The 18,356-nt window shown below is 54.1% G+C and overlaps 1 protein-coding gene across 3 annotated transcripts in view; it reads left to right on the forward strand.

Moving 5' to 3' along the window:
- The window catches only part of DNAJB5 (DnaJ heat shock protein family (Hsp40) member B5), a 28,001-nt gene extending 10,917 nt beyond the window's left edge, over positions 1-17,084 (forward strand). For all 3 annotated transcript variants that reach the window (XM_067543551.1, XM_067543550.1, XM_067543549.1), the window contains exons 3-4: positions 3,818-4,407; positions 14,990-17,084. In XM_067543551.1, the coding sequence (XP_067399652.1) occupies positions 3,818-4,407; positions 14,990-15,223 (824 nt within the window). In that variant the 3' untranslated portion in view covers positions 15,224-17,084. The remainder of the gene's footprint in view (positions 1-3,817; positions 4,408-14,989) is intronic.
- The last annotated feature ends 1,272 nt before the right edge of the window (positions 17,085-18,356 follow it).

Raw genomic sequence — 18,356 nt, forward strand, 5'->3', positions numbered from 1 at the left:
ATTGTCTCCCCTTGGGCACTGAGCCTGCCAGCATATCCCATGGAATCCCCCTCCAGAGATCGCTGCCCACCCTGCTGCGAGGCGGAAATGCCAACTGTAACTGAGAACTTGGGTTTATTCTGGGTGTCGGCTGCTAGTTGCCTTATGAACTTTCGTAGCGCTGAGCTGGGCAGAAGGGACTCCCCCACGGCACTGCTCGGGAGCTCAGGCCTGTGCAGCGGCGCCAGTCTCCCTCTTCTACCCTCTATTAGTGTGTTGTCTCTTTGACTGTCCTCTGGATAGAATTCTTCTAGCCAGCGCCGCACGGCTCTGAATCCTGCACGCGCACAGGAGAGCAATGACGCAGCAGACGGGAACTGGCCTGTGAGGATCAGAGATAGGAAGGCCTCAGCACTTCTGCACCCTAGCCTTGAGGACCAGGTGGGGGAGTAGGATCGGGCTAGGCATTTTCCTGTCCTTTCCATCTGCCTTCTAGCTTATACTAGTAGGGCAAATGGAAAATCCATGTGCAATAAGCTGTCCACACAAGCCTCTCAGTGCTCGCCTCTGTTAGCAATCTTCCTGGTTGCCAACACAGATGCTTCCTATCTCTTCCCTTTGTGGTGGACCACGAAATCCAAAGTGTGCTGTGTCTCAGTGGTTTGGGAAGGGCCAACTCGCCCTGCTGGAGCATCGCAGGAATTACGACAATGTCAAAAATCCAAGCAGCGTCAGTGACAAAGCAGCCTCTGTCCAAAGAGCCTCTTGTTAAGGGCTCTTCCGTTGTCAGTGGGCCTGCCCGTCAAACAGGCACGTGGCGTCCAGGCAAAGCGCGGACAGGAGTGGAGGGAAGAGGAAATGAATGGTTTTGTTTCTTTGAGTGTGGAGGGGAGAATCCAGAAGAAACTGACCCACTGTTTCTGAGGCAAACTAAATCATGTACAAAGCAGTGCATGGACTTGGAACCTTCTCACAGGTGTTCAAATCCTGGGACACAACTCAAACACTAAAACTCACTTCCCTCAAAGGGAGAAGGCGCTTGTCATATGGCGGTAGCTCGTGAAATTCACCCCTTTACCAGGGGGCAGGTGAAGCCCTGCACACCCCTTACATCCAGTCGGGAGAAGTTACGTGGGATGAGTGGAAGGCTGGTTCAATAGATAGGGTTCTAGCCTGGGTCTGGGAGACCTGGGCCTAAGCCCCTGCTCTGCCACACACTCTCTTTGTGACCTTGGGCAAGTCCCTTAGTCTCTCTGTGCCTCAATTCCCCATCTGTACAATGTGGGTAACAGCCCTGCCCCGCCTCAGTGTGTTGCGAAGTGACGCTCCAGTACTACGGGAATGGGGGCTAGTGATAGACAGACAGTCAGGCGTTGTGCTGAACGCACCCACGCTGGTAACTGGACACCTGCCTTTTCAGAAGCCTTGAGAGAAGGGTCGGTGCTAGTCTGGTGCCATTGCTGTCCTGAGCCCATGAGGGAGGCCCCATACGCAAGTTGCAGTGTCCCTCCCTGGGGGTTGCCAGTCCCTTCTGGTGTGCCGGGACAGTATCTCTCTGCTCACGTGAGCCCAGCTTGTGCCTTCTGCGCAATTCCACAGCAGAATCAAAATGCTGACGTCTGAGTGTTGCTGTGACACAAATGCAGCATTAGCTGTTGCCAGAGAATCAAGTAGTTGTTCTGAGTGCGGGGAGGCTATGCATAATCACCTACTTGAAAGCACTGGGGCTGCACCTCCAGCTCCGTTCCCCACAGATTTGGACCATTCTATCAGCCCCAATAGGCCAGGTCGGGGTAGAAGGAAGCCTGCTGTGATGCTGGGCCTTTGAGGGGCTGGGCAGTATATTCAAGCCAACAGAAGTCCTCGGCGTCCCAAGACAAACAGACAACAGAAAAGAACAGCAAGTGCGTCCACCCTGCCTTTGCCTTGCTTGTGGCTCCGGCTCTGTATCTCTGCTCCTGGCTCTGACTGGAGGCAGTCGGCACAAGATGTCAGCTTTCCCGCCGCAGCTCTATTTTGTAACTGGAGAGCTGAAAATAGACCTTGACCTGGGCTTGTCGAAACCCCTTCCTGACCCGCCTCCAAGCAGAAATTTGTGGCACAAAATCACACAGCCTGTGGCAATGTGAAGGAGGCATTGGAAGGAGTTAACATCCAGCCCTGTGTGACCTGCTGCTCACCTGGGTGTTCCTCTTGGTATTTTTATTGCCGATCATTTCTCAGAGGGGCTGTCTCCCTCACACCCTGGCTGCTTAGGGATTTCCAGGGCTTTGCTGTGGACAGGTGTAAATGTAGGGTGTCTGTGCTGAATCGAGTAGGAGCAGGTTTCTGGGGCAGGGAGGGGCTGCTAGAAACCCTGGTTTAAGAACAGCTTTGATCGTTACCAAAAGAAATATAAATCCCACTTATTTGCTTGATTTTTCCAAAGTCTCTTTCCATTGAGAGCAGTGCACTCGGGGGTCTGCTCTCGAGCACCGCCCCAACTGACTGGCCGTGGCTGGTCATGGCCGGTGTGGCGAGCAAGTCTTTTTTAAAAACAAAAAGCCCTCATCGCCCCTCACGCTTGTCTCCCATAGGCAAGATCTAATACTAACGTCTCAGGTGGTTGAACCTTGAGTTTGTTTGCAAAGTACTTTGAGGCCCTCGTGTTAGCTCCGCTCATCTGAGTGCATAGTGCATCTTCCGCTTGCACGCACGTTTGTGGCAGGGAGGCTAGCTAGTGTACGGTGCTGACGTCCCATCAGTCTGTGTGCCAAAGTCCTGACTAAACAATTGCTCACTGAGCTCAAAGCTTTTCATAAATCACTAAGGGTGCTATTGCTGGGCTGTGACAGTCCACGGCGCTAGTCCGATGCCTGGGGGAATGGAATAGAGCAGAGCACAAACAGGGTGATCAGGCAGTAATGTACTGCTGCCATACTCGGAGTACTCCGGACTGCCTTTGGGAGAGCTTAGACTTCTAATTTGTGTCGCTAAATTAGTCAGAAAGAGCCGTCAACTGCCTGGCCCATATGGTCTTTGGACTCCACTGGTTACCATGCTGTGGCATTTCACAGATTAACAGAGACTGAATTGCTTTGTTCCATCCAGCAGGAAGTAACATGATTGGCCCAGGAGCCTTGCCCATGGCTGTAGACAAAGCACTCAGTCATAAGTCTGACTTTTCCCTTCTGTTAGCACGGAGCAAACACTGTTGCTGCACACCATTATGTGCTATGGAAGTGGGCATGGAGCAGTTCCAGTAACAGAAACAAATAGAATAACGCTCAGATGTTTGGGGGAGACAGGCTGAGAATCTGCATGCTCACCAGCTTGGAGGTGGTGATGGAAGTCTGGCTGGCTGCTTACGCTCCATACCTGTTTCATGCCCGTTTAACGTGAGCCCCCGTTATTCTGCATCCCCTGCAGACTTCAACTCCAGCAGAGGGTTGAGAACAGAATTGAGTCTCAGTTCCCTGGACCCTGTAGATGAGATGCTGGTTGCGCTCCCCTTCCCGCAACGGAAGAGAAGTTTGCTCAGCTGTATTCCTTCTAGCTGGTTCCTCCAGTGGAAAAGGGATATGGATCGTGGCCAGGTTGGGGGCGATGGGGGGACATGAGAGGATGTGTGGGATCCTACTGCCCAGAGAGGTAGAAAGGAGCTTGCAATAGCAAGACTGAATTCCACCTTCTGTTCCCATGCTCCTTATTAGAAAACAAACAAACAAACAAAAGTCTAGGCAGGGTGCCCTGGGCGTCACTTTGTCTGGATTCCCCGTGTGTCAGGCAGGACCGGAAGGGAACAGCCGCCTTCTTCAGTGGATTATATTAACGTTGTCTTTTCCTTGCTGTGTTCTAGGTCTCAAAACTGGAGGTGGTTCCTCTGGCGGCTCGGGAAACACTTTCCACTACACCTTCCACGGAGACCCGCACGCCACCTTTGCGTCTTTCTTTGGCGGCTCCAATCCCTTCGACATCTTCTTCGCCAGCAGCCGCTCCCGGGTCTTCAACGGGTTCGATCAGGAAGACATGGACATCGATGACGACGATGACCCTTTCAGCGCCTTTGGGCGGTTCGGCATCAACGGCGTCCATCGCCGGCACCCGGAGCCTCTCCACACACGAAGGAAGGTCCAGGACCCGCCCATCATCCACGAGCTCAGGGTCTCCCTGGAAGAAATCTACCACGGCTCTACCAAAAGGATGAAAATCACCCGCCGGCGGCTGAACCCGGATGGGCGAACCACAAGGACCGAGGATAAGATATTAAACGTTGTCATTAAAAGGGGGTGGAAAGAGGGAACTAAAATAACCTTTCCCAAAGAAGGAGATGCCACGCCAGACAACATCCCTGCCGACATCGTCTTCATTCTCAAGGACAAGCCGCACGCGCATTTCAAGAGAGACGGGACAAACGTGGTCTACACGGCTATGATCAGTCTTAAAGAGGTGGGTCGGGGGGGGGCTCCCTGGTACTGTGCTCCTTGGAGAGGAGAGTTTCCTGGTGTGAACGGAACAGATGAGAAGGGTGGATAACTTGCACAGGGTTAAAAGCTCCTATAGGGTGCAATAGGTAAGAGCAAGAGAGATCTGCAGAGAGGAGTGTTCTCCCCTTGCTTTACAGAGCAACGTCCATTCCTGTTTGCAGGAATTCCTCTACCTCAGTATCTAGGCCCACCTGATGCTGTTTTAACTGCTCTAATTTGCCCAGGGACGCACCCTTTTCCACTGCTTGTGTGCCACGCTTCACCGTTAGTACGGGGTGTTCACGTCCGGGAAAGAGCTCAGACCTTGCCTTGTGTCAAAAGAGAAGCGAGCCCCGTGGCTTCAGCCCCGTGGGCTCGTGTTCCCCCAAGCACCTCAGCGTGTCCCTGGTGGGCATCCGTGTTCTGCACTGGAATGCCAGGCTCACTGGCTGGGTCGATGGCTCGGTTCCAGTGAGCTAGCTGGTTTGTTGGCAGGGCTGCATGGGGACGGTGTGCCAGGCACCCTAGCTTGAGCCTGAGCCAGCTGGTCTCTTCTGCCCTCTCCCTCCCGCGCACGGGCATGACGTTATTTATTCAAGCGGCACGGGAAGTTAGTTCTGTGCTTTGCGGAACAAATAAGTCCGGTCTCCGGCCTGTGGAGTTTGCAGCCAAACTTTAGAGGGGTCTGAGTGAGTCAGAGCAACAAGCCATGCGTGGCAGGCGTGGAAAGGAAGACGAGAGTAACCCGCGTTCATGATGTGAACGTTTGATGGTACCACTGTCTCACTTCTTTTTAGTCAGTCTCAATTGGCAGGTACATTGAAAATGTAAATTGCAGCTGCCAGCAATGTACCATTCATGTCAGACTGTAGAGGTGAGATCGTCTGTCTCTTAATGTAGATTTTGGTGGGCGGATTTAAAAAAAAAAAAACAGATTTAGTCCATGTACCGCAAATGCATTTTATAGAAAAAAGCCCGGCGGATCAGATCTTGGGTACGAGCATCTCGGTGCGTGCCCCTGAGTCAGGACGCTGTGGGAAGGCTCGCCTGCCTCTAAAAGCTTGAGGGAACTTTCCCAGGGGCTGTGTAGCCAGGTGGAAGCACAGCGATACAAGGGCAGCTTCCCCTCATGTGTCTGCATGGAGTGCCACTTCATAGCCCCCCCGACCATTCGGAGCTGGGTGTTTATAGGGGAATCTCCTCCAAAGGTAAGTGGGAGGCACTGGAGTCAAAGTGACTTACGTTGACTCTGCAGTACACTGTAAAGTCTTGAAATGCACTGCTCTGTGTTATGGCGCCAGCAACACCTGGGAGAGGCGGCACGGTTTATGGAGTCATGCTTACCAAATCTCAGAGCCTCCTCAGTGCCTTCCTCACAGATACGCCCGTCGAACCAGCCCTAAATGGGTCCTTCCCATAGCAGTTTTATGCTTCGGGTGGGCGGGAGCACCATCAATGCTCGGCAGAGAGTCGGCCCTGTTCTGCTCCCTGTACCTGAGCACTGCAGCTCAAAGGTAGCAAATCACCAAGTCTCCAGCGGGCTTGGAGATGGCGTAGCTGATTGCTGTGCCCCCTTCCCTGCAGCCCTGACACACAGGGAATTAGGGGTGGGGAGATGGAGTGGCTGGAGCATCTTGTGGTCTCCAGGCATCCCTAGGTTCTCAGCGCTCTCATCTGAGCTAGGGCAGGGAACCAGGGAGCCGGAACTAGCTGTTGGTTCTCAGCATCTCATGGATTGCTCTGGGTGGTTGTGTGGGAGATGGGATCCATCCCGTGCCAGGAGCTGGTCTGGCAGCCTCCTGTCCTGCTGTCCCTGGGCTCTCACAGCCCATCAGGGAAGTCTCCCTATTCCTCCCCGCAGGACAGGGTTGATTCAAACCCTTCTGTGTAAAACTGGCAGAGAGCACGTTCTCAATTCTTCATCAAACACGCGCCTCCTTCATACACTCGCCCTCCCGGGCTGCAGGTTGGAGACGATCACTGGCCCATAAGACTTTGACAACCATTCTCTGGTCCTTGTTTTTATCATGCCATAGCTGCAAACTGGGCGATGGGGAAGGGAGATACCAGCCCTGGTCCCCGAGCCCAGGTACCATTGAACTCTGTGCTGACTGTTCCCGTCCCTTGCACCTGTCCATGGCGAGCGAGCCAGCAGTGGGCACTTGCTGCCGCCTGGCCCTGCAGGAGCAGCCGTCTCGCTGTTAGAATGGTAGCGGGAGGCATCTGTGAGAGAGCTTCCCCAGAGACACACGGGCTGCAAAGAACTGTCCGCTCTTCAGATGACATGAGTGGCTCTGTGGGAGGCAGAGAAAGGAAGAAGCAGCCCTACCGTTCCGGCAGCTGCAAAATCAAGTGTCGCGGGGGCTTTAGCTGGGATTTAGCTGTGGCATTGCTGCCTGCGGGCAACTTCATGAGTCTGCGTTAAACCAGCCCCACCAGAAACTTCACGTTTACACTCCAAAGTGACCTCCCTGTGAACGCTTTCAGCTCAGGTCCTAGTTCTAGTGGCATCTGCCGTCCACAGACCTAGCGAGGCACTTAGTGGCTGGCATGGTTGTCTCGCGGTCTGAGCAGACTAAGGCCCTTCGTTAAACTAGGTAAATCCCCACGTCTCAGCGTGACACAGCACTTAGCCATAATGTCCTGTGATTTAATGCATGAGGGCAAAGGTCGCCTGGGGCCCCTCCTCTTTAGTGTGGAGGTGGAGACTACAGGTTCCAGGGTGCAATGCGGCTTGGCGGCTTGGATTAAGGTGCAGCATTGCATGCTGGGACTCACTCAGTGGGCTGCATCTTCGTAATAAAAGTGAGCTGCTTCCATCATACGTCCGATTATATGCAAGCCTGGTGCCCACTGGGGCTCCTGGGAAGTTGCCAGTGCAGGCCTTATCCTTTCACCGTGGTGGGCACGGGATATTACAGAGCATGATATCAGTTCTGTCTGTCATCTCAGTGAAGGCTGTGTGGGAGGTGGGCCATTCCACTACAGTTTATCCAGTCAATGGGATTATTTTCGATAGCTACTGTCTCTAATTTCTGGTCTGGTTTCACTGGCATTAAAGGGAAAGCGTAGGGGAGGGAACCATCTGTACTAAGGAAATGTTAAAAATCCAGTGTATTGTCACTGTCAGCTGCCGCCTTTCTTGCATTCCTGTCTGCTTTGCAGTGCAAACCAGCGTGCCGGTTTAAACTTTCAGGTCCTCATGCACTAGCACAATGCTGTGCTTCCCAATTTGAGCTACAAGCACAGTCGAGGGGGGTGTTTGCTTTTTAAATCGTATCCCTTGGAATTAAACATAAATGTGCCGGTGGCACTTGTGTTGGCATGTCGAGGTCTCTGAAAGTTGATTCTAAAATGCATACATTTGGGGCCAAATTCAAACTGGCTGTGTCCCTTGAAATCCTTGATTCAGTCTGACAAGTGAACGGCAGGTGATGCTAAAGTTTTAATTTTGATCCGTGGTTTCTCCAGCCCGTTTCAAACTCGATGGGGAAAGATTTCAAGGTATTTAGTGGAGGGGTTGTTTTTTCAAACAGTCTTATAGACTCCATAATGAAATCAGTGGGCCATGTTTTCTTTATTGGCTTTCCCGATCATAGGAACGGGACACCATCCCCTTTAAAATTGAACCAGCTTAAAAATTAGTTGATTGTGGTTTCAGTTACTCTGTCTGCCATGTTGTGTGCTTGGCCATCACATTTTCCATGTAATCGTTTTCTAACTTCATCCCCTGTTGCGTATCTTGCAAAAACCAAAGTTTATATTTCATTTCATTTCTATTTCTCTCCGTTCATATTCACCCTACATGTCACTTCTCACAAAAACCTCAGACAAACTTTAACTTTTTAAAATGTGACGTGGCTTCTTTGCAAACAACTGTTAGGTCTGTGCAGACTCCGCTCTGTGAAGCTGATGTCTGAGCAGAGGTGCTTTGGCAGGGAAGAGGGAGTCAGTTAAAATGGCTACTAACAAATGTGTTGAAAACACACGTGGCCCGACTTCCAGAGGGTGTTGAGCACCCAGCTCCAGCTGACGCTACCTCTGCAGTTCAGGGCAAGGATGTGGTGAGGACATACGGGTGGGATTGTCAGGAAGGGGCAAAAATGCACCGGCTGCATGCAGAATGCGCGAGCCAAACTAACCTGATTCCCTCAGGGGAGCCAAATCTCCTGGAATGCAGCGAGTTCTAAACCCTGGAAAATCACAGTTAATCATCACAGAAGTGCTGGCAGCTGCTGAGCGGCATTGCAAATGGGATTCTAGACACGGCCAGGCTTCCACTTAATTGCTACAGACTGTCTGCTTTGCACCGCTATCGGTAACGGAGCCTGAAGTGCTGGGGCTAGTCAGTATTAGATTCAGAGCGTGGGCTGGCTTTGGGGTCTCTCTCTGCCTGAAGGCCCAGAGTATCACGTGTAAACCAGAAACGTGAAGCTCCTAGGGCTGCTTTAAATCTTTAAAAGAGATCCTGAAAGGTTCTCAAGGAATCCATTTTGAGGCACTTGGAGGAGAGCAAGGTGATCAGGAACAGTCAGCATGGATTCACCAAGGGCAAGTCATGTCTGACCAACCTGATTGCTTTCTATGAAGAGGTGACTGGCTCTGTGGATGTAGGGAAGGCGGTGGACATGATATACCTTGACTTCAGCAAAGCTTTTGATACAGTCTCCCACAGTATTCTTATCAGCAAGTTACAGATGTATGGGTTGGATGATTGGAGTATAAAATGGATAGAGAACTGGCTAGAGCATAGGGCTCAACGGGTAGTGATCAATGGCTCCATGTCTAGCTGGCAGCCGGTCACAAGTGGAGTGACCCAGCGGTCGGTCCTGGGGCCGGTTTTGTTCAACATCTTCATTAATGATCTGGAAGATGGGGTAGATTGCACCCTCAGTAAGTTTGCAGATGACACTAAGCTGGGGGGAGTGATAGACACCCTGGAAGGCAGGGATAGAATACAGAGTGACCTAGACAAATTGGAGGATTGGGCCAAAAGAAATCTAATAAGGTTCAACAAAGAAAAGTGCTGAGTCCTCCACCTAGGACGGAAAATTCCCAGGCGCAGCTACAGACTGGGGACCGACGAGCTAGGCAGCAGTTCTGCAGAAAAGGACCTGGGGGTCACAGTGGATAAGAAGCTGGATATGAGTCAGCAGTGTGCCCTGGTTGTCAAGAAGGCTAATAGCATATTGGGCTGCATTAGGAGGAGCATTGCCAGCAGATGGAGGGAAGTGATTATTCCCCTGTATTCGGCATTGGTGAGGCCACATTTGGAGTATTGTGTCCAGTTTTGGGCCCCCCACTACAGGAAGGATGTGGACAAATTGGAGAGAGTCCAGCGGAGGGCAACAAAAATGATTAGGGGGCTGGAGCACAGGATTTATGAGGAGAGGCTGAGGGAACTGGGCTTGTTTAGTCTGCAGAAGAGAAGAGTGAGTGGGGATTTGATAGCAGCCTTTAACTACCTGAAAGGGGGTTCCAGGGAGGATGGAGCTAGGCTGTTCTCAGTGGTGGCAGATGACAGAACAAGGAGCAACAGTCTCAAGTTGCAGTGGGGGAGGTCTAGGTTGGATATTAGGAAAAACTCTGTCACTAGGCGGGTGGTGAAGCACTGGAATGGGTTACCAGGGGAGGTGGTGGAATCTCCATCCTGAGAAGTTTTTAAGGCCCAGCTTGACAGCCCTGACTGGGATGATTTAGTTGGGGTTGGTCCTGTTTTGAGCAGGGGGTTGGACTAGATACCTCCTGGGGTCCCTTCCATCCCTCATCTTCTCTGAGTCTGTGATCTGCAAGTAACACTGTTTGGCAAAACACCTGGAGACCCTTTGGCTGCATTGTCAACACTAAACCTCCCAGTGGCATGGGGTAGGGAAATGTAACCATTCTAGGGTGGTTTGATCGACGTGTTGGTGGCAGAGCTGGGAATAGAGCCCCTGATTCCCATGCTATCTCCAGCCACTGGAGAGCCCGCCCTCCACAGCCTGACCGCACACATTCTTGGCCTTCTTCCAAAGAAGCGAAAATAATCCAGTGAAAGTGAGATACATCATGAGCTGACTCTGGCATCAGATGTCTTGTTTTCTTCTGTCCCCTAAAGTGAGCCAGAGTGGACCCTTGCAGTGCTGCTGGACTTGCATTCCTCTTGGTGGAGAAACAAAGGGTGCTTTGAATGGGGGATCCAGATTTTCCCTTGTGCCCTGCACCGCTCTGCTATGTCTGACATTGGTATGGAAGATTTTCCCGAAGAAAGGGGTGAGAGAGAGGAGGCCATGTTGTCTGCCTTAGAAATAGCAAATCTTGCTGTCCCTGCTTTTGCTCTGGAAGGCAGGGGTGGGAGCTTATCTGCCCTAAAAGCCAAAAGGCAGGGCTGGCGTATCTGGGAGGCTGGGTACAGGGTAGGTTTCCACTCCAAACCCGGCTTCGGGGGGAGATGGGGTTCATGAGAACCTCCCCTGCGAGCAGCACCGTTATCTCCCAGCAACGTTGGCCCCTCGAGAAGCATCGCTCCACATCCCCTTCGCTTTTCCGTGGTGAAAGTGAGGCCAGGTCCCTGCCCGTGTGTGCAGCAGAGCTGCCTGGGTTATTTAAGGACACACACAGTGCCACGCTGCATTGCCGGTTCCTAGCACCTGTCACTGTAGGCTGGCTTGCTGCAGGCGTGAGGCCTGTTCTGCAGGAGGCAGGACTTGGGTTTAGCGCTGACATCCCAGGAAGCCTTCCTCTGCGCCGCCTCGGCTGTGCAGCGGGAGGGGTTACAGCTCAGGGCTCTGGAGTTTGCTGATGGTGGTGCTGGAGGGCTTCTTGCTCCTCCCTGGCGTCCCTGCAGAGCAATGCGTGCCCAGTGAAGCTCCCCGTGTCCAGCACCCGCTCTGTAGCGGGAGACATGCCCCGCCAGCTCAGAGGCACGGCACTGAACTGCAGCCCTGCCTGTTCAAATGCCGTCCAAGGAGCAAGGCTCCATTGCGCTCACACCCCTTTCAGGCCAGGAATGGGCCAGGCAGCCAGCAAACCCCAGCCCCGGCAGCTTGGCGCACCGCGCACCCGGAAGTTCCTGGCCTCCCACATCTGGCCGCACAAAGCCAACTGCCTGCAGAAGCTGGATGGGGAGTGCACAGATTTAACCATCGCAGGGGGAGTCTGGGTGACCCTTTCCCTCCTCCACCCCCTGGGGAAGCTGCTGGCAGCAGGCAGAACCAGGGCGGGGCGGGGCGGAGAGGGGTTGTGGTTCATGGAACAGCCATGAGCTAGTTCGCAGGAGCGAGGATCAGTCCATCCCTCTGTGCAGTTTCCATGTGTCTTGGGGGGGTGAAACAGAAGCGTCTGGAGCCCTGGGGAGGAGCTCAGCTAGTCTGCTGCAGGGCGGCTCTCTGTCCGGCTGGTCTCTGAGCGCAGCCAGGGCGTTCCTTGTTGTCACTGCTGCCAGCTGGGCTGGCCCTGTGGTTTGGCCTGTGAGCCGCCCAGTGCTGCAGAGACGGTGCCACAGGGCATGTGGGGCAAAGGGAGAATACTGTGTCTGGCTCTCGACTGCCTCTTCCAGAGGATGCCAGCCGCGGGTGGCATTCTCCGTATCCTTCCCCCCATCTCAAAACCGGCACCATCCGCCAAAGCGTTGCCTGCCAACCGGCACGCGGGCCGGCACCGCCCTTTGCAAGGGGCTGGTTGCCGGTTCCCTCGCCGACGCGTGCAGCCCAGTGCCAGGGAGTCGCTCACAGCAAAGCACAGAAATCGAACCCAAAAGAGCCCACCCCTGTCAGCTCTGCCCGTCCGCAGAGCTAGAGCCGTGCTGCGAACCAGCCGTGGGTAGCCTACAGGAGGGCTGGGGCCCTCGGTGGAGAGAGGAACCCAGGGGAGCTGTGGACATCAGACTCCTCCCTGCACACACAACGGGGGGAGCTGTCTGTGGAACGCCCTCCTCTGGCAGTGGGAATGCGTGGGTACCTAGCCGGGTGCGGAGGTGTGCTATACGCTTCCAGGTACGTCCCTCAGTTGCTCTCCCTGCTGCAGGGAAGGAGAGAACCTCTGGACCTCTAACTTCCAGGAAACGTCTGTGTTGCCAGTGCTGAGTGGGCAGCTGAGGAATGCCTGGCTCTTGCTTTCATAACCTTTTGGAGGCTGTTGGCAGGGGTGCCGGGGGCTATAGATAAATCCCACGCGCTGGGCAGAGACGCTGAGCTCTGGGAAGGGCGACAGTTGATGAGCTGCAGGAACGCTCAGTTACCTCATCGGGGACGGGACAACAAGGCCACCGTCTAAATTTAGCTTGCCCTGGGGCTGCTTCCCTCTCCGGCTCCTGGACGATCAGCGCAGGGTGCAGGTGTCCTGCTGGGAGCTCGGAGAAGGGACCGGTGCTGGAGTTCAGCTCCCACTAGAGCGCCTTCGCGGACACGCCCTCCTACCGGGCAGAGGTCTCGGTCGCTCCAGTGCCTCCGGGACTGTAGCCCTGTACACAACGATCGTCAGGAAAACGGGCCTTAGGGTGAGAGGCTCGAGCTGCTTAGTCTGTGTAGTTTATCCACGAGAAAGTGAAGAGGTGGCTCGCTCGCCGTCTCTGGGCACTGGTGGGGGGATGAGTTTTCTGAGGGTAGACGGCTCTTCAGCAGGACCCAGCGGCTAGACAGAAGGCCCCATCTGTTAACAGAGAGCCATTAGCCACTCGCCTCGGGCCCTGGCGGGTTCTCCACCGCTCGGATGCTCTGCCTCGAGGTGGGGTGTCTTTCTGAAAGACGTGCTGCAGCTCAGCCAGAAATGGGGGGCTTAATGTCGATATTGCGGCGGGAGAGTTTCTGGCCTGTGCTGTGCCAGAGGTCCGGCTCGGAGAATTTATAATGGTCCCTTCTGGCCTTAAAATCTAGGAAAGTCCAGAGGTGGCCACTCCAGCCCACACGCCATTCAGAGCTCATCTCGTGTGTGTGTGGGAGGGGAGTGAACTGTTCAGTACAGGGACACTCTGTCCTGCCCTGCAGGGGCGGGGGGCGTTCTGCTGCTTTGGAGGCCTGCCCGTGACAGATACAGAATCATGGATTTGATGAGTGCCAAGTCCTGCATTTTGCATTTGACTGATGCAGTTTAGCATTCGTTGAGCTGACTGCCGGCTGCGACCTGGCTGCGGTCAGCGCTATGGCAGGCACGTTTCTTGCGTGCACAGCTTTCTCACTGAGCTTTGATCCTGGCCCGCAGCACCCTGCCATTCCTGTGCCCCCTGTCACTTATGTGACTGTCGGGGCGGCTGCTGCCCGGGGTGACTTGTCCCTGCACAGCAAAGCTGTTGCCTTTTATAGTTTGTTAGAAGTCAGCCTGGGTGTAATGAGGTTCCTAAAAAAAGGCACTGGGTCTCGCAGTTCCCGTGCACAGACACTGCCTGTTTTACTGTCTGCAAGGGCGAGGTGCTCGCAGAACCCTTGCTTGTGTTGCTGGCGGCACAGAGCTGAATGTGTTTTCCCAGATGGGTGATTCGTTCGTCGGGTTTGAGACTCACAATGTGGGTGATGCGCAGGTGGTGGCTGGGGCAGGCCTGCAGTTCGCTGGATTCACAAGAGCTGTGTGCACCTCTTTTGGGTGACGAGCTGTCGGCCGCGTGCCGCGGTACCAGGCTCTGAGCAGACCTTCCCGCAGCTGACGTGCTCAAAGCTCGTACAAGAGGTCTGCTCGGACCTTGACCAGACCCGAGCCCAAGAGTCGTTTTGCGACCAGACGCTCTCTTAGCGCAGAGGTGCTACGGATGCTGGCTCCAAAGCACGCACAGTACGGCAACTGGCCGGGGCCGGCAGGAGCCGCTGCCGTGCCAGCCCCATAGACGGGGGGAGTGTCAACCCAAGCCTGAGAGAGTCGGGATGTTTTCCCACCTGACCCGAGCCCGACATGTGCAGTCGGGTCCCAGTGGAATCAGGCCAGGTTGCCGCGTGTCTGTCCAGTGTACGTTAGGAGCTCCCCCCCGTGCGCGGACACCGATTTGCCATTCCTATGAAGCGGGAGGGGGGAGATTATGAATGAGCCTTCTCCAAACTTCCTGTTTACGTGGCAAGGTGCCGGCCAGCCACAGTCTCTGTCCCGCCCCACAGCCACATGACACATCTCCAGCGTATCTGCTGGCCTGCTGATTCCTGCTCTTTGGGTTCTCTGCCCCTCTTGGTTCAGAGGGACGTGGGCTAATAGGAGAAATGCCCTTTGTCCCGAGTGCCCTGCCTGCTCTGTGTAGAGCTCCAGAGAAACCTGCCCCCTTTCGGAAGCCTTGAGTGAAGAGAGGGTCCCATGAAAACAAGACCATGGTTGCACCCACATGCCATGTGCTTTTCTGGGGCTTTCTCAATGGGACACCGGGGAAGTGTGGCTGGGAGACTCCTGCCTGTCACCCAGACGTTGCTGGCATCACTGCTGCATTGCCAATAGGAGTGAAATGGGTAACGACTACGGGCCAGGGGCGGGTATAATATCTGCTATCTGAGGGATCAGAACTGTCCAGACCAGTTGTGGATTCCCAGCCTCGGCTACTCCTGCACATGCAGGCTTTTCTAGAGCCCCCCCCATGGCAGCTGGTCTCACTGTTTGTTTGCTTTTCTTCCTTCCAGGCCTTGTGCGGCTGTACGGTGAATATTCCCACCATCGACGGGAGGGTGATCCCTTTGCCCTGCAGCGACATCATCAAGCCGGGCACAGTGAAGAGACTGCGCGGGGAAGGGCTACCCTTTCCAAAGGTCCCCACCCAGCGGGGAGACTTGATTGTAGAGTTCAAAGTCCGCTTCCCAGACAAAATCGCTCCGCAGACGAGACATATCCTCAAACAGCACCTGCCGTGCTCCTAGAACCCCCGGGGCGTTCTCCCAGTAGCAATACGTCTAACACACGTGCCACAGCATCTGAGTTGCACGCCGCGGGGGTGCCCGATCACACGCAAATGCAAAAAGCCCACTCTCCTTTTCAGAAGGTCCCGTTCACCCCAGCCCTTTCGCCTGCCCTCTGCCGGCCTGCCTGGCACTCTAGCCGTGTGGGATTCGCATCGCAGGCTCTTGGCTAACTCACGCTGGCTCTCTTGCCCGGGAGCTTTTTCTTAGAAGCCTGGCTTTTCTGCCTGGCACAATCAAATGGCACGGGCGGCCCAGGGAGTTTTATCACTTTGTGGTTCTCAAGTCGCACGCTTTGAAGTCGGCTGTCGGGCTAGAGGATGCATTTGTGTCTGACGGAAAGTGTAGAGATTCAGCACAGTGTACATAGGAGGGGAGAGGGTTAGCTTTATGTTCTTCACCTTTCTGAAGCTTGCTGCTGTTGGGTTCCATCGGTACCAAGAATCCAAGCATATTCTGTGAGCCTGTATGGCAAAGGCATTGCTCATATAAACATGGCCACCGTAGCGGGACTCTTTCTAACAGGGAACCATGGTCTGGGGTCACTGAGCTCCATTCTGCTGTGCCGGGATTACAACCGACTATCGTCCATGCTGAATGCAAGGCTGAGCTGCAAGGAACCTGGTCTCAGACCCTTCGCCCCTCCTGCACCTTTCTTAAAACTCAAGCGGCTTGGCTTTCTTGGTTCAGAGCACGTCAGACAGGTGGTAGTGGAGTTGGACTAGTGTCAGATCAGGGGTTTGCCGTGTATGCCGGCATGCCAAAAATGTACGGTCGCGGAAGGGAAGGGCAGGGCAGGGCAGGGGCCCAGGACACGAGCTTTCTTCTTCAGATGTGTTGAGTTTGCATTGCTGCTTTTATATATAACCCCGTACGGGGTTTTTTCTGGAGTGGTTCATCCCAACTCTTTTGGGGATCAATTCAGCCATATGAACATCATGTCTGTGAGAACGTAATCCGTGTGTCGCAGATGTCTAGGTGTAAAAGCAGAGCCATGTGTGAGTGGAGCTGAGGTTTTTTTTGCTGGTGTTTGAGTTAAACTTTTTAGGGATTTAGCAGTAGGAGGAATGCGCATGTATATATTTTCCTACAGAGCAGATCAAATTCAGGATGTGTTTTGGGAGGAGCAGGAGGGAATTACCCGGGGTGACTTTGTTTTTAAATGCTGTATTTTTTTAAACTTGCATTTCCATTGGGAGAATTTTTATATTTCTTACCTACGTCAGCCTACCTTGCCTCTTGCCAGTATCCCTGGGGCCGGCTCTTCATCTAATGAAGCATATCTCACCTGCCTTTGGACGGTTCAGAGGTTGAGCCTCCAAAGAGGCACAGCATTTCTAGTCGAGCCAACACGTGGTCATTGCCCTGGACCAAGTCCTTCTGGACTTGAAACGATAGGCTTCCTCTGGGATCCGATCAGCCTGACCTTGCGCTGGTTCCCTGCGGGTAGGCCTCTGGTGAGCCACGCCTTCTCCTAGCACCTCCTGACTCTTGCTTTGGCGAGTTAGAGCTGACCGTAAGCTACCTTGGTTTTAACTGCGGTATTATGGAGTGTCCCGTGATACTTCTCTGTGGGGTGTATGCACAGTCCGTTGTGTATAGATGTACAGTATCTAATGTGTTGGGGAACCGGAACCCTGCGGGGCAATGACGTTCGGAAGAGATTAAAACTGTTACGCAGTGTTTAATTTATAAACCAGTTTGAATGGTTAAGACGAAGCCTTTTCCCTCCCCTGTTACGTGTTCAGCTGTGAACACAGAAAGCTGCTGAAATAGCACGGCTGGAGTGAGAGGAGTCCGGGGGCAGCAGGCCAGGCTGGAAGCTGCTTTGTTTTTCTCAGTTTCAATGAGATCCTGAATGTTTTATAGTGGGGGGGTTGTTTTTGGGGGGGGTTGGTTTTTTTTTTTTTGTATTTTTTTTTTTGTAATGTCAGTATGGAGAAAAATAAAGTATTTTAAAAATAAACCTCATGTGTCGGCGCAGTCAGTGCTGGGGCGAGCCGGGCAGGGGTTCCCTCAGACCTGATGCTCTTAACACACCCCTGCCGCTCTCAGGAGCTCTCTGTGACCTCATATCCCAGCCTGTGTGGATTCTTCCAGACAGCTCCCTGCGTCGCTTCCCCTCGCAGCTGAGCAGGCCGGCCCTGGCAGCTCTGCTTAAGTCTGCCCTCCCTGACGGCTGGCGACGTGCTCCTCTGACTGTCAAGGACTCCCTCTGTCGAGCCTGAGCCCTTCCTTAGCCTCAGGCTTCTGCTCCTTGTCCTGCTGTCCTCTGAGCCTGAGCCCTCCTCCTCTCTGAAGCTGGCTCAGAGACTTGGTGCTTTTGGCAGCATGTCTGCGTTTCCTGGACTGCCCCGTACAGCACCTGGCTCCTTCAGCGTCCCAGAGAAGTGCAGGGCTAAGTGGGGTTTTCAGAGGAGATCTTGAAAAGCGGATTCCCTGCCAGCTCTTTGTGGACAACGGAGATCTCTCCGCCCTTTTCACAAGAGTAAGTTTGTCCCTTGGCCGGAGTTTCCGTCCTCCCTTACCTGTTACCGTTGGGGGGCTTTGGCTGGCGCCGACAACCTGCGAGCGGGGCTGCAGACGTGTCAAACATGCTGACGGCACCCAAAAACCACCGCTTTCAAACCTCTGCCTCGATATTAGTCTAGATTTAAATCGAAACACGGCCCTGTTCTTCGGGCCCTGCCAGGGCGGTACAGCTGGCGCTCCAGTCCCTCTGCAGCCCCCCTGAAACGGGACAGATTCGCTCACCATGGTCCCGGCTGGCCGTGGAACCCAGGAAATGAAGCTGCAGTGATGTCCCGTCTCTGGAAAGGGCAGATGTCCAAACGGTGAACGGCCAAGCTTCCCCTAGGATTGCCCCTAGCCCCTTTCAAATTCGGCCGGGCAGCCTGATTTCAAAGGCAATATCCCCTCTCCCCTGTCCCCATCCTGGGCAGAGGGCTTGAAACCAACTCAAACAGACTCTTGGTTGCTCGCACAGGGGTTTTGCAGGGTGGGTTGGGGGATGTCACTCGGTAATCCTCGGCCCGTTTTTTACTGTCCCTTGCCTTGGCCATGTTGACCGGGCCACACGCTCATCTCCCACCCC

This window comes from Emydura macquarii, unplaced genomic scaffold (assembly GCF_026122565.2).
Source record: "Emydura macquarii macquarii isolate MOO-44397 ecotype Brisbane River unplaced genomic scaffold, CSIRO-AGI_Emac_v2 contig_915, whole genome shotgun sequence".
Lineage (NCBI taxonomy): Eukaryota > Metazoa > Chordata > Testudines > Chelidae > Emydura > Emydura macquarii.